Raw genomic sequence first — 14382 nt, 5'->3', positions numbered from 1 at the left:
ATTTAACAGACTTGCAGTAGTGAGCAAAACATGTGTTAATTTTCCCCATAGTTTTTCAATACCGGTCCCCTGTAGGAATTGATCCCACAACCGTGGCTTGGCAAGTGACATGCTCTACCAACTCAGCCACACGGGAGGTAGAAGTTTGAACCGACCACTCACTCCGGTAGCAAGGTTGAGTCAGACATGTACTGTACTACCCACTGCGGTTCCTTTATATAGGCTACTGTACATGCACACTGACAGTCACACAGACCCTTTTACTGTCTGTAGCAGGTCTCCAGCCTGGCCCAGCTAAACGTGGTGGAGGGAAGGCAGTTAGAGCCTGTACCAATTTCTTCCGTGGCTGGTGCTTACATCATCTCCCACCCGCTCACCTGGCCTTTTAAAAAGTGTCAATCAGCTCGGCTCAGAGCAGCGATTAACATTTCGCCCTCCAACATGCCCCTCCATTTCCTGATGCCATAGGTCACAAAGGAGGCCCCCCGCCCGCCTCTCAGGAGCAGATCACAACCATGTCATTTCACACCAATCATAGCAATAACCTTGGCCACCGGGCAAGACCTGCTCCACTGCCTGGCGACGATGCCTTCCTTCTGCCGAAAGGAGAGGTGAAAGGACAGAGGATTTATATATAATCCACCCACCCAATATTGGCCTCTTTGCCTTCCCGCTCTCCCTTTAAGGCACCGGAGAGGCTGGGAGTAGACAGAGGCTACAAGGCAAACACACAGCGGGATGGAGTGGGTTCTCTGAGGCTAAATTCACACTTACGGCTGTTACGGTCACTCACTGGGCTTTACCATATCGTCAGGCTACAGCCGTCTACAGCACAGCAACATGCTGTGAGGGATGTTTTCTTTTTTACATGTTGAGATAAACAAGCCAGACTGGTTCTGTGCGACTCACGTTGAGGCGATCAAACAGGTCGTCTCCAGGCTCCTTATTCTTCATGAAGAGCGTGAGGTTCTTGAACACCTGGATAAACAAAACAAGGACAACACAAAGAGACTGGTTTTACATCCCACCCTGTCAGTCCTAGACCTCCAGACCAGAAACCGCTGCTCACAGCTAGTCTACACACTGATCATGATAGGAGAGCCCAGGGCTGTCTACCCCATTCTTCCAGCTCACAGGGGAGAGAGGAAAAATGATCCACTCAATTATATTTGACATTTCCAAGAAGTCCTGTTTTCCTCCTGCTCGAAATAAACCAGCTAAAATATGCAAGGAACTAATTAATGGTAGCAGATGTGTTGCTTTTCAAAACAGACTGATTTGAATGACAATTTATTCTTGTGCCAGAACTAAATTAATAGGGAAATAAGAGCCTGTGATGAACGGATGGACGCGTGAGGATTTGGAAAGATTTATTCCAGACTCAGTGTCTGGAGTGGAGCAACAGAGACAACGGCTGATTGATCAACCAATGTGTCGGTGTCATCAGGATGGACCTGAAAACATGGCAACAGTCTGCACTCATCACAGGCTGTTTATGTATGAACAGATGTCTACGACACAGCTATGTTTGATAGGAGAATGCAGCAGTATGGTGGTTCAACATTATAAATTCTGTTGCGATGATAAGCAAAGTGACCGGACACAGAATGCAGATGCTGGCAAGTGAAGCTTGGTAAACAGATAATGAATGATTGTGATGATCTGGCTATCCAACACTTTTGCATTGCAATTCATCATCCTCTCCCATGGAGCTGGAATGAGAATTCCTTCCATCTAATCTGAACTTAACCAGCTATCTATCCCCTTCCCTCAGAATAAACATGCTAAAATATTCAGAACACTCATTAACTTTACCTGATGTGTTGCTTTTAAATATACTCTCATTTGAATAATTACACCTTCTGCCAAAAAAAAAAAAAAAAAAAAAAAGAACTGTCTGTCAGGTGCAACATTTCCTATTCGATCTTGGAGATGGTGGAAGCATGGTGGAATCATGGTTGAATCATACTGGAGCTGAATCCTGACACTCACCAGCTAATGTTGTTTAGCCTCATTTCCACCTGACAGGCAGCTGCTTGGCAGAACACAGAACGGAACCAGGCGAAAATTGAAAAATACATTTCTCTATTCTGTTTTTTTTTTGGTGTCAGAATTGCTTTGATGGATTTAAAGTAACATAACTATCCTTTGAAAATCTCACCTTTTAAAAACTCATTCTGTTAACTCGTACACAAATAATGTGGACTTGGCCTATATTCATGTGGCCAAAGCATACATTGAGATTTTTTATTATTTATTATTTTTTAAACACACCTCAAACTTGCATCTCAAACAGACCATTTCCTCGTGTAACATTATGTCCGAGATGGCTCTTTGGCTGAGCTGTTTACTTGTCATTCATTTAAATTATGACCGGTATACACCCACACCATTCTGTTTTTGGAGTGTGCACACACCATTGAAACACAGAAAAGCTGCTTTTTAACATAGTTTTCCTTCCAAAGAATGGAAATTAGGTATTTCACTCATATTGTAACTAAAGATGCAATCTGCAGTAGCGGGAAACGGGGACACTGGTCGCTGCACCACCGTTGTTTTTGCGTCCAAGCTGACCATAGCACAGCATGGGAAAAATGATACAAAATAGCATCACATATTGTGCTCTTCTATCGCATGTGCCTTGATGTCCAAGGGGGGAAAAAAAACAGTGTTCGTTGTTTGCAATATCGACACCGGATGTGGCTGTTTCACCATTAAGGATTCCAGCTTTAATGATAGGTCATATTTTATAGAAATGATGGTCGTTTAATATTGGGCATGATGGGAAAATCAGTTAAAAGTTTGAGTCGACAAGTTTTGGGATACATTTTTTCGTCAATACTTTATCTTGAACACACAAAGCAGTCTTTTGGGTTTTAGTGTTGGCATATTCCTCAATTTAAAAGCTCTCCCCAGGGTGCTCTACAGTCCTCCACACCAGGGCACCTACTCCGACTGCCTGGCCAAAAGTAGTACATTTAGGGTGCAATTTCAGACATCCCTTGTTAGTAGTACTGAGGCTGCTGGCTCCTTACCCTCTTGGTGACGGGAACCTTGTTAGCTGTACTGAGGCTGCTGGCTCCTTACCCTCTTGGTGACGGGAACCTTGTTAGTAGTACTGAGGCTGCTGGCTCCTTACCCTCTTGGTGACGGGGACCTTGTTGTAGTAGCGGATACAGTCTTTACCCAGGAAGTCAAATTCCACCACACACTCCTTGTCCTCCAGCAGGTCGTGGAGGGTGATGTGCTCCACCCTCAGGGAGCAGCAGCCCACCGTGTCCGCCGTCTCGCCCTCCTCCTTCTCGTTACCCGCTCTCAGGGCCAGCTGGAGGAAACCACCAGAGTTAGCATACACAGGGGATATGGTCTGGCAGAATGGGGTGACTGACTAAAGAACTGGAGTATTTACATTTTCCCTTGGCTGTGGTTTAATACCCATCAACCTGTGTATGGCAGAGGAGGGTCACAGAGAGACAGACCTTATCTATGAAGTAAAGGGCCACAGCTCTCTGGCGGGTCTCCATCTGTTTGGACTTGATGTCCTGCTGGTACTGCTGGCGGATCCCATTCACACAGCCTTTCAACCGGCGGGCCACCTCATACTTCTCCCAGTCCTTCTCACCCTGGGAACCACAACACTGAGCCTTAGGAACACTGGTCACATCTTCTTTACATCGTCTCTCCACATGGGTTTTATTACATGGTAAGGTGCAGCCTCCAGGCAGTGCCTTCTCATTCCATTCAAAAGCCTTGCACTTGCTACAACCGAGGGCCAACACTCAATCATAGCCCTTTTAGTATTTCATGAGATTGTGGCTAAAACAATGTATTCATAGTCATGTGTCTAGTAATCCTATTCTTCCACGTGTCTAACCTGTTAAATGTCTAATGGAGAGAGCCAGTCAGAAAGGGTGACATTGTGTTTGCGTAGTAGTGTAGAGCTAGCCAGCGGCTGTTTAATTAGCTAGCCCCACACAACCTGACTCCCATCTCGCTGTTGCCACCACCGCAACGTCATGGCGACAAATTGTGGAGTAACTTAACCTTCAAAATATAGAACTGGGAGATACGAGTAGGGAGGAGGTATGTGGAAGGAGGAAGGGAAGAGAGGAGATGGTGATCTGAGAGGACCAAGAAGCTCAGCTCAGGAACGAGCCATGTTGATATTCCATTCCGATTTGATTGTGAGGGAATGAGAGGTAGTGAACAGTGAGAGAGAGAGAAGAATCATGGACCCTAGTACTAGTTTATTTCCCTCTGTGTATTGGCAGATTGTCATTAAATGGAATCCTTCAGAAATGCAGTAGAGGAAGAGATTTGTGGGAGTTGTATGGGTTGGATAGTGATGGAGAAGAGGGGACTGTTTATTTTAAGCCTCTGAGTAACCTTGTTAATCTCTGAAAGACTCCAGGGAGATGGAGCAGAGCAGACCATCACCACAGTGGAGATGAAAGGTTGGATACGGAGTGGGTTTACATGTCCTGTAAACATCATGGTCAAAGACCAGTTCATCTCCATCTGATCTCTCAGCAGCAGAACCCGCTTTCCCCAACAAATCTCAATGCATACTTCTCTCACTAAGCAGTGGTGGAGAGATGGCGATTTGAATCACAGGCACACACACACACACACACCTCTGATCCATATACACCACTTAACACAACAAAGGTGACAAATTGCACTGAATCCCGACATGTTCCTCTCAAGCAACACAAAAGAAAATGGCTTCTAAACATGTGCTCCCCACAGACCTATCCTTAAAAATCATAACAATTGTTCACAATAGACAAAGCTTCAGAAGTTCTCAGTATGACTTCTAGGCCTATTCAACTATTCAAAAGCACAAATCACACCCTCAACTTAAACTCAAAAGGTTTGCTCTATTCAATATGCCTTGGTAAAATACAGTACAACATACACCCAACTGCTCTATGACAAAAGAAACTAAACATTTCAACAGCTGCAGAACCTAATCATAATGGCCATGCAGTTTTCAAACAGAATCTATGTAAATAATTGAAGCAATTTCGAGATCAAATTGAGAGTCATTTTCCTAACTGTACGAAGCAAGCAAATGCACTCTATGGCAATCTGTGCGTGCTTGAATGAATGGAAGGTCATCAACTATATATCTTATAAAACATTGTTCAGGACAATTGGAAAGACTAACAACTAGCCTTGGGTTTCTGATACATGTTTTGCTGTATGTTTTACCCATGAACATGCCACAAGGCTACCACTTTGTGGCATTGGAGATATTGAAGGCCATTGCAATAAAATTACTTGTGCTTTCTTAGAGGTTCCGATAAACTAAATTGATTGAAATATCTGTTAGATTCTTACAACTGCACACACACAATGGTAGCCTGTTCTCCATTCCGATTGGCTCATTCTTAAAAGGCAACCATGAACATTCTGCTCACAAGTTAAGGAATTTGGTAGCGCCGAAGACAAAGACATACAAAACACGTACACCTCTCGTACGCAGACACCTACAGAGCCTTCAGAAAGTATTCACATCAACATGTTGTTATGTTACAGCCGGAATTTTAAATTAAAGAGATTGTGTGTGTGTAGGCCAGTGATGACAATTTGTCAAAGTGGAATGTTTAGACATTTCTGCAAATTGATAAAAAATGAAAAGCTGAAATGTCAAGTATGTCAACCTTTTTGTTATGGCAAGTCTAAATAGGCTCGGGAGTAAAAGTCTGATTAGCAAGTCACATAAATTGCATGGACTCACTGTGTTCAAAAATAGTGTTAACATGATTTTTGTATATGGACTACCTCATCTCTGTACCCCACACATACAGGTAATTGTAAGGTCCCTCAGTCAAGCAGTGAATTTCAAACACAGATTCAACCCCAGACCAGCGAGGTTTTCCAATGCCTCTCAAAGAAAGGCACCAATTGGTGGATACATTATATATTTTTAAAGCAGGCAATGAATATCACTTTGAGCATGGTGAAGATATTCATTTCACCTTGGGTGGTGTATCAACACATGCAGTCACTACAACGATACAGGTGACTTTCCTAACTCAGTTGCCGGAGAGGAAGGAAACCTAAGGAATTTCACCATGAGGCAATTGGTGACTTTAAAATAGGTTTTTTTTTCATATCACAGCCATTAAACTCTGAGGAATGAATCAACATTGTGGTTACTCCCTCAATATTAACCTAAATGACAGTGAAAATGAAGCCAGTAAAGAAAAAAAATATTCCAAAACATTAAGGTTGGGAGGTATCCAGATTCTCATATCGTCATACCGTTTCTGTACCATACCAGGGTATTACCGGAAAAGCACACAAAGGGTGCTAATTAAATGTTTTAAAGGAGGGGAAAGAGATGGATTCAGTTCTCTTCCGCATTTAACCCAACCCCTCTGAATCAGAGGTTGCCATAATCGGCGCCCAGGAAACACTGGGTTAACTGCCTTGCTCAGGGGCAGAACGACAGATCCCAACACTAACCACTAGGCTATGTCTTTTTAACTAACATTCCACTAAAGGACACCAATAATAAGAAGACTTGCTTGGGCCAAGAAACATGAGCAATGGACATTAGACCGGTGGAAATCGGTCCTTTGGTCTGATGAGTCAAAATTTGAGATGTTTGGTTCCAACCTCTGTGTCTGTGAGAAACAGGGTAGCGAAATGGAAAATCTCATGTGGTTCCCACCGTGAAGCATGGGGTGGTGGTGTGATGTGGGGTGCTTTGCTGGTGACACGGTGAGTGATTTATTTGGAATTCAAGCCACACTTAACCAGCATGGCTACCACAGCATCCTGCAGCGATACACCATCCCATCTGGTTTGCGTTTAGTTGGACTATCATTTGATTTTAACAGGACAATGACCCAACATACCACCAGGCTGTGTAAGGGCTATTCGACAAAGGAGAGTGGTGGACGCTGCATCAGATAACCTGGCCTCCACAATCACCCGACCTCAAACCAATTGAGATGGTTTGGAATGAGTTGGGCTGCAGAATGAAGGAAAAGCAGCCAACAAGTGCTCAGCATATGTGGAAACTCCTTCAAGACTGTTGGAAAAGCATTCCTCATGAAGCTGATTGAGAGAATGCCAATAGTATGCAAAGCTGTCATCAAGGCAAAGGGTGGCTATTTTGAAAATAAAATATTATTTTGATTTGTTTAACACTTTTTTGTTTACTACATGATTGTGGTGTTATTCCATAGTTTTGATGTCATCACTGTTATTCTACAATGTTGAAAATAGTAAAAATTAAGAAAAACCCTTGAATGAGTAGGTGACTGGTACTGTAGTTATACTTCACTTATAAGCAGTGCCGTAGCACCCCCCACCACCCCACGCAGCCCCTGCGAAGCAGTATTGAAAATCACAGTCTGTATTTTGAAATACCCCGGTAATATTGCCCAAGCCTACAAAAGATGCATCTTGTTTGCAACAAGGCATTAAATGAATTCGGCAAAAAAATGTGGCTAAGCAATTCACTTTTTGTCCTGAATACAAAGAGTTGTATTTGATATGCCCCAAACATATTACGGAGTTCCACTGTCCATATATTCAAGCATAGTGGTGGCTGCGTCATCTTATGGGTATCTTTGTAAACGTTAAGGACTGGGGACTTTCAGGAAAAAAGAAACGGAACTAAGCACCGCCAAAATCTTAGAGGAAAACCTGGTTCAGTCTGCTTTCCACCAGACACTGGGAGATTAATTCACCTTTCAGAACAATAACCTGAAACACAAGGCCAAATCGACACTGGAGTTGCTTACCAAGAAAACAGTGAATGTTCCTAAGTGGCCAAATTATAGTTTGACTTAAATCTACTTGAAAATCTATGGCAAGACTTAAATGGTTGTTTAGCAATGATCAACAACCAATTTGACAGAGCTTGAAGAATTTATTTTTTTTAAGAAAAAAAAAAAAGGGGCAAATTTTTCACAATCCAGGTGTGGAAAGCTCTTTGAGACTTACCCAAAAGATTGACAGTTATTATAGCTGTCAAATGTGACCCAGGGGTGTGAATACATATTTAAATGAAATATTTCAGCATTTCATTTTCAAACATGTTTTCACTGCCATTATGGGGTATTGTGTGTAGATGGGTGAGTAAAACTAAGTCAATCAATTTTGAATTCAAGCTGTAACACATCAAAAAGGGGTATGAATACTTTAAGGCACTGTATATGGGAATGGTTACTTTGCAGACAATTGTTGTAGGCAGTTACAGCACCACCCTGACAACCTATGTTCCGCAAATTCAAATCTGGACATCGAAGCCAGTTGCACTGCTTTTTTCCCCCCATTCAAGACTTATTTAGATCTGGGATACCAGTTGGGTGCAATGAATTATCAGACAGAAAATAAAAATCAGGAGACTCCAGAGCTCATAGGGTAATATTTGAAAAACATGCCTCATACCTTGAGTTTGGAGCTGGGGTTGAGCATGACATACTTGCAGGAGCCCTGAACATTCTCAGTCCAGCTGGCCAGCCAGGTCACTGTGTTGTCATGGCGAACCTCCTTCCAGTGGTGACCAGCAGGGGGCTCTGGGATACAAGACTTTCTAAGGGGGTGGAGAGGTCAAGGGTCAGATACTGTAGGCATGAGATACAGCATTACACAGGGTTTCCACTAGATAACTATGATAGACAATTTTGGCTGTGTTAAAAATTCATGATCTTAAAGTTATTTCCCTTATGCCTAAACTTATTATTTATAAATTTAAAAACTGTTGCCACAAAGTTGGAAGCACAGAATCGTCTAGAATGTCATTCTATGCTGTAGCATAAATATTTCCCTTCACTGGAACGAAGGGCCCGAACCCTGAAAAACAGCCGCAGACCATTATTCCTCCTCCACCAAACTTTACCGTTGGCACTATGCAATCAGCGTTCACCTGGCATCCGCCAAACCCAGATTCATCTGTTGGATTGCCAGATGGTGAAGCGAGATTAATCAGTCCAGAGAACGCGTTTCCACTGCTCGAGTGTCCAATGGTGGCAAGCTTAACACCACTTCAGCCAATGCTTGACATTGCACATGGTGATCTTAGGCTTGTGTGTGGCTGCTTGGCCAAGGTCCAGACAAACAGTTCTTGTGCTGACGTTGCTTCCAGAAGCAGTTTGGAATTCAGTAGTAAGTGTTGCAACCAAGGACAGACAATTTTTTACACGCTACGCGCTTCAGCACTCGGCGGTCCCATTCTGGGAGCTTGGGTGGCCTACCACTTCGCAGCTGAGCCGTGGTTGCTCCTAGAGGTTTCCACTTTACAATAACAGCACTTAGTTGACAGGGGAAGACTAGCAGGGCAGAAATTTGACAAACTGGCTTGTTGGAGAGGTGGCATCCTATGACGGTGCCACGTTGAATGTCACTGAGCTCTTCTACTGACAAAGCCATTCTACTGACAATGTTTGTCTATAGAGATTGCATGGCGGTGTGCTCGATTTTATACCCCCATCAGCCGAATCCACTCATTTGAAGGGGTGTACACACACACATACACATACATACATACATACATACAGTCTGAAAATGGCACCTTTATGTTTTGTAGTAAAAAAGACTGAAATATAAGTGTTTACAATGGCATCAACTAATTAGTAGACAATGCTTACTCATATTTTTTTTATTTTACTACAACACATAGAAACGCACCATTTTCACATATGTTGATGTTGGGGTGGTGGGGATTTTTATTTTATTTATTTTACCTTTATTTTACTAATAAAAAGGTCAGTTAAGAACAAATTCTTATTTTCAATGTCGGAACAGGAACAGTGGTCAACTGCCTGTTCAGGGGCAGAACGACAGATTTGTACCTTGTCAGCTCGGGGATTAGAACTTGCAACCTTTCGGTTACTAGTCCAATGCTCTAACCACTAGGCTACCCTGCCGGATGATGAATATGAAGTTGAAAAATTGTGAAGTTTCCCTTTACGGTTAGGTTTAAAATTACATTAAGAGAAATTGTAAAAATAGGCAAGGTTTATGATTTTGTGCCTGTGTTAACTAGTGAAGATCATTACACATGGGCTGAAGTTTAACCCTGACTACTGCGGTGCTTGCTGATTTACATAAAGACCCCAAAGCCCTCTACAAGCTTCACATGCATAGATCTGCATGTGCTGGGTGGAGTCAGATTTCTTTGAGCAAAGTGCACCTTTTGGTAACATAATACTGTGCTGGTCCAGACTCCCAAAAAAACAACATTCCCAAGGGGGTGACAGATTTTCTTGTGTCTTATTTGTGGTGAAAGCAAAAGAAGAGTCTCGTCTTCCCTTACTAGCAAGTTGGCTAAACACAGCAGGCTAGCTGGCCTCTTAGCTTCCCAAATATCCATGTGAAATAATCTGATTCATAATTAAATAATATTCCCTGGTAAATATCGTTATACTTGGCAGTGTAACCTACGTTATCCTAATTTTATATTCAATGTATTCACATCCATAACAGCTAAAAAAATGTCATAATTTCATTATCAAACCATGTTTTCATCCACTGTTATGAAAGTACAGTCCTACCGTATACAAATAAATCACGATAGCTGTGATGGAAACAGTAAGTTTAAAGTACAATTTAAATGCAGACAAATCATTTGTTTGTTTGACATGGTGGGATCTTGTTGTGTCGGTAAAATGGAGTATGCGATAAATGGCGGTGGAAATGCCTTTATGCGTACACATTGATATAACGGGAAAGGGGGATACCTAGTCAGTTGTACAACTGAATGAGTCTTCCTCATTTTACCCAAGCCCTCTAAATCAGAAAGGTGCGGTGGGCTGCAATAGTCGACATTCGTCTTCGGTGCCCGGGGAACAGGGGGTTAAATCCCTTGCTCAGGGGCAGAACAGATTTTTACCTTGTCAGCTCGGGATTCAATCCAGCAACCTTTCGGTTACTGGCCCAACACTAATGACCATCATATCGAAGTAAACTTTAAGTCACACGATGATATGTGGTCCTCCCACTACAACTCGGGAAACCCTCAGTTTATTAGGCTACAGAAGAAATAAAACAATGAACTTCACAGGGTGGTGAAAGTGAACGGTATAAATATCGAAGGTCTTATATTCTGGTGGCATGATGATCGATGCTTGACACATTTAAATATTCTCGCTCTTATCCATAATTACCTCATGTAAATCTAGCCTACCCGCACAGCCTACACACTGTATCTGTGACCTGTTTGTGCACAAATCCTATTTAACGCAACAGTTTGTGACTAAACTATCGGTAGAGTTGAAAATGTGATGGAAACACATTCAAGTTTTATTTTTTTTATGTTACATGAAAACTTTAGTGAAAAAGTGGATTTTGTGTGCACTGTCATAACGCACTGATTTTATCTGCAACAAGTCAGTTTGGTGGAATATTTTAAGGTTTGAGCAGTCACAGATTATATTTGGTTACCAATGCAAAATAAGATGCTTATTTAATGCCAAGCTAAACCAAGACAGCAATCTTGAAGTGGTTTTGAAGGAGATTAGCTTCCCATATCGCCATGTGAAATAATCAGATTTATAATGAAATATGCCCTGGCAAATATTTCTATACTTGCCGGTGTAACCGACAACATTATCCCAGTTTAATATGCTGCTTGAATGTATTCACTACCATATCAGCTAAAAATAGAATGTCATGTTTTGAAGGAACCAAGAGAGCTTCACTGCCTACACAACACTGCCCCCACTTCTACACAAGGAGTGATACAGCACTTTACAATTTTCATGTGACACGGAAGCATGTCAAATGTTGGAGCACACTACAAGGAGTCGTCCCTTGTGACAAAAAACATTGCGACACTCCTATGCTCCGTAGGGTCTGTCTCCGTAGGGTACAAATCAGTCCTTAGCTGACACTAATCTAGACCTATGACTGGGAGGTTAATCACAGACTTGGATCATAATGTCAAGAGACACAGTTCTTGGAGGAGTGGAGAAGTGTGGCGAACTACCATACTGTGGTCTTCCTCTAGGTACAACTACTAAACCTAATGGAGGGGATGAATATTGCACATCCAAACCTGTTGTGGGACTGTTCCATAGTGTTTCTCCAGGCAGTAACCTTCCCTTTTATTAACTCTTTTCACTTCTGAAACCTCCCCTTTACTAGCCATTCATGTTCTGATCGGAGCAAGTCTCACTTTTCACAGTTGATGATGACGTCCTCCGGCTGGATCCTCTTCTTAAGCATGCCTTGTTTGGGGTGCTCCCCCCGTCCTCGGAAGAGACCTGGCGGCTCAATCTTAAAGTTGCCAATGCGTTCCCGGTGGTGGTCCAGTATACAGAAGCCATACTCCTCCACTATCTTCTGATTTGCCTCTTTCATCACCTGGAATGAAATATATATTGGTTATCAGCTATGCCAATAATGCTATGAACCCCCTTGACTCTCATAATATTCTGTATCCATAGCAATTACACTCAATCCAATATTGAAATAGCCATTTAGATCTACCTTGAGTAATCGCCCTGTTTTGTCCAAGTTCCACTCACCAGTTTCTCCTCTTTGCTAATGGCCTTCCGAGCCTCCACCTTCTCCTTGTGCATGGCGTGGAGCTCCCGAAAGTCACACTTATTCAGGTCACTAATTAGCACCCTCTCCTCCAGGGTCATCTCCTGCTCAGACAAACACAGGGACAAAACACGAGAAACAGATTCACTACCAAATTGTCCTCAGTCAATCAGAAATCTTCAGAGTAGACCTACCTAGTAAAACACAGAATGCCAACAGGTCCCTCCAACAGGGACGCTAAACAAGTAGCCCTTTTATTCAGTTATGATTCATTTAAATGTTGTTGTTTTTTTGCCGTAAAATGTCATGACAACACTGACTCCCTTTAATGTGGCCTCCTACAGCAGACGAGTTGGCCTGCACAGCCCCAGGGATGTCACTATGGCCACCTCATTCTGTCCATAAATCAGGAAGCCTATTTGAGTAAATGTCAATGTACAGTGTACAAAACATTAGGAACACAATGCTTCCCAGAATTGTGTCAAATTGGTTGAATGTCATTTGGGTGGTGGACCATTCTTGATACACACAGGAAACGGTTGAGCATGAAAAGCCCAGCAGCGTTGCATTCTCCGTTCAAAGACACTTAAATATTTTGTCTTGCCCATTTACACTCCGAATGTCACACATACACAATCCATGTCTCAATGCTTAAAAATCCATTATTAACCTGGTCTCCTCCCCTTTATCTACACTGATTGAAGTGGATTTAAGAAGTGGCATCAATAAGGGATTATAGTGTCACTTGGTCAGTCAATGTCATGGAAAGAGGTGTTCATAATGTTTTATACACTTGGTGTATATGACTAATTTATTTCCACTTATTTGATGAAGGATTCTATAAAGAGCAGCATGTCAACATATCCAGAATCCAGAACCCCAAAAATAATTGGGGACATTCATTGAGCAAGGAATCCAGACTAGCAGCACATCAACATATTTAAAGGAAGGGGAGTTTAGCTATAGATAAATATAAAAATCTGGGATAAGGAGCTCTAATGCATTGTCTTGGCACCAGTAACATTGAGATAGTTTCCCTTATACAGATCCAGTCCAGACACTCCAATGACAGTGTGGACACTTGGAGCCACCGACCTTCCCTCTAAGCATGATTGACAGGCAGCGGGTGGGCGGAGACTGTGGGCAGTCAGGCGAGGAGAGGTTTCCCGTTATAATAAAACAGTTTAATTGGATTTGTTCATATGCGGGGAGCGACTTGTCTGGATTAGCATATCAATGCCTTTACACAAATCATATTTTCAAGAGCATTGGGCACTAAGCAGCACGAAATTAATTCTGCATGATACGCCTTTGGGCCTGGTGGAGTGTTGTGTACAGAGGACACCCCACATACACCCATGTCTGTCATACTGCATCTATACTGAACAAAAATAGAAATCCAACATGAAAAGTGATGGTCCCATGTTTTATGATCTGAAATATGATCCCAGAAATGTTCCATACTCACAAAAAGCTTATTTCTCTCAGATTTGGTGCACAAATTTGATTACATCCCTGTTAGTGAGCATTTCTCCTTTGCCAAGATAATCCATCCACCTGATAGGTGTGGAATATCAAGAAGCTGATTAAAACATCATGATCCTTACAGGTGAACCTTGTGCTGGGGACAATAAAAGAACACTAAAATGTGGTTGTCACAACACACTGCCACAGATGTCTCAAGTTGAGGGAGCGTGCAATTGCCATGCTGACTGCAAGAATATCTACCAGAGCTGTTGCCAGATAATTGAATGTTAATTTCTCTACCATAAGCCGCTTCCAACATTTGTTTTAGAGAATTTGGCAGTATGTCCAACCAGCCTTACTAAGGCAGACCACGTGTAACCACGGCAGCCCAGAACCTCCACATCC

At 42.4% G+C, this 14382-nt stretch overlaps 1 protein-coding gene across 1 annotated transcript in view; it reads right to left on the bottom strand.

Annotated features, from left to right (window-relative positions):
* The window catches only part of zgc:173742 (DNA topoisomerase I, mitochondrial), a 33278-nt gene that overhangs the window by 3813 nt on the left and 15083 nt on the right, over nucleotides 1–14382 (bottom strand). The window contains exons 10-15 of the mRNA XM_064930074.1: nucleotides 12492–12614; nucleotides 12140–12327; nucleotides 8413–8557; nucleotides 3480–3623; nucleotides 3140–3325; nucleotides 910–978 (exon numbers count right to left, since the gene is read on the bottom strand). Coding sequence (XP_064786146.1) covers nucleotides 910–978; nucleotides 3140–3325; nucleotides 3480–3623; nucleotides 8413–8557; nucleotides 12140–12327; nucleotides 12492–12614 — 855 coding nt within the window. The remainder of the gene's footprint in view (nucleotides 1–909; nucleotides 979–3139; nucleotides 3326–3479; nucleotides 3624–8412; nucleotides 8558–12139; nucleotides 12328–12491; nucleotides 12615–14382) is intronic.

Source organism: Oncorhynchus masou, chromosome 22 (genome assembly GCF_036934945.1).
Source record: "Oncorhynchus masou masou isolate Uvic2021 chromosome 22, UVic_Omas_1.1, whole genome shotgun sequence".
NCBI lineage: Eukaryota > Metazoa > Chordata > Actinopteri > Salmoniformes > Salmonidae > Oncorhynchus > Oncorhynchus masou.
Note: the sequence above shows the minus strand (reverse complement) of the source record. Positions and strands in the feature narration are given on the sequence as shown.